Raw genomic sequence first — 1,141 nt, forward strand, 5'->3', positions numbered from 1 at the left:
ACCGCTGAGCTTCATGGATTCCTTCCTGAAGACCTGCCTGTCTGCCTCTATGTTCTATTGGTTTATGTTGGTGTTTTTAACAACACTCGGGCCGATGTTGTAGACCTAGGGGGGGTGGGGGGGTCTGGCTGGCTTCTTGCAAGTGCAGACGTTGCGCAGCAGCAGTCACTGTGGCGTCCGTGTTAATAACCAAAGCCAGTGAACCTGCATCATAGACGGTGATGGTTGATCCACAGCGTGTATTCATGTTGTGGGGGGCAGTAGTGGGCCGGTGTAGATGGAAAAATGCCAGAGCTGAAAACATTTCCCAGCCTAGATAGAGGTCTCTGTCCACTGAGCCGGTGGACGTCTCTCCTGTCTCCATGGTTACGTGGGACAGAACCAAATCAAACTTTTTCTATTTTCTCAGGCCACTGGTTTTGGGTTTTTCTGGGAGCCAGAATCCTGGAAATGAAAAGAAGTCAAAGCTGATCTGATCTTAGCTCTGAATCATGTTCTAACTTCTCCTCCGTCTTTAAGGTGCGGACAGACTGAGGCGCCCCCTCCTGGAGAAGACGCGTCCCTTCATCCTGGTGGACGGACAGAGACGGACTCTGGCTGAAGCCCTGCAGGTCAGAGCAGCTGAGGCGCTGGTTGAGTTTCTGGACGGGTCGCGGTTCTGCTCTTTGAACGGGTTCTACAGATCAGAAGTCTTTAAATCGGGTCGGTTCTGCAAACCCGAAAAGTCCTTCAGAATATTTTCACCAGAGCAGAGATCTTTACCATCGTTTATTTGCTGTGACCTTTCAACCCCGACCTTCCTTAAACCTTACGAACTCCATCAACACCAAGGCAGGTTAGTTTGTTGCCATGGTTACCTCCTGGCTCCGATCGCCGGCCCGGTTGTTAAAGGCAGCTGGAATCGGATCATCAGAAGGTTTTGGTTTTTAGAAGGAGAAATATAATTATTTTTATTATTATTATTATTATTATTATTATTATTATTATTATTATTATTATTTCCTGATTAAAGCTGGAGATCCTAGTAGAGAAATCGCTTTGGGTCAGAACCGGATCCAGTCATTCTCTGGTTCAGATTCAATTCTATTCAGTTTATTTCTATAGCTCCAATTCACATCATGTCATCTCAGGTCACTTTCCA

The 1,141-nt window shown here is 46.6% G+C and overlaps 1 protein-coding gene across 1 annotated transcript in view; it reads left to right on the forward strand.

Moving 5' to 3' along the window:
- Window positions 1-519: 519 nt before the first annotated feature.
- The window catches only part of LOC107104824 (disintegrin and metalloproteinase domain-containing protein 15-like), a gene marked incomplete at its 5' end in the record, with an annotated part of 37,626 nt that continues 37,004 nt past the window's right edge, over window positions 520-1,141 (forward strand). Inside the window, one exon of the mRNA XM_015404934.1 lies at window positions 520-611. Coding sequence (XP_015260420.1) covers window positions 520-611 — 92 coding nt within the window. The remainder of the gene's footprint in view (window positions 612-1,141) is intronic.

The sequence above is a fragment of the Cyprinodon variegatus genome, unplaced genomic scaffold (assembly GCF_000732505.1).
Source record: "Cyprinodon variegatus isolate N-32 unplaced genomic scaffold, C_variegatus-1.0 Scaffold1901, whole genome shotgun sequence".
NCBI classification, from domain to species: domain Eukaryota; kingdom Metazoa; phylum Chordata; class Actinopteri; order Cyprinodontiformes; family Cyprinodontidae; genus Cyprinodon; species Cyprinodon variegatus.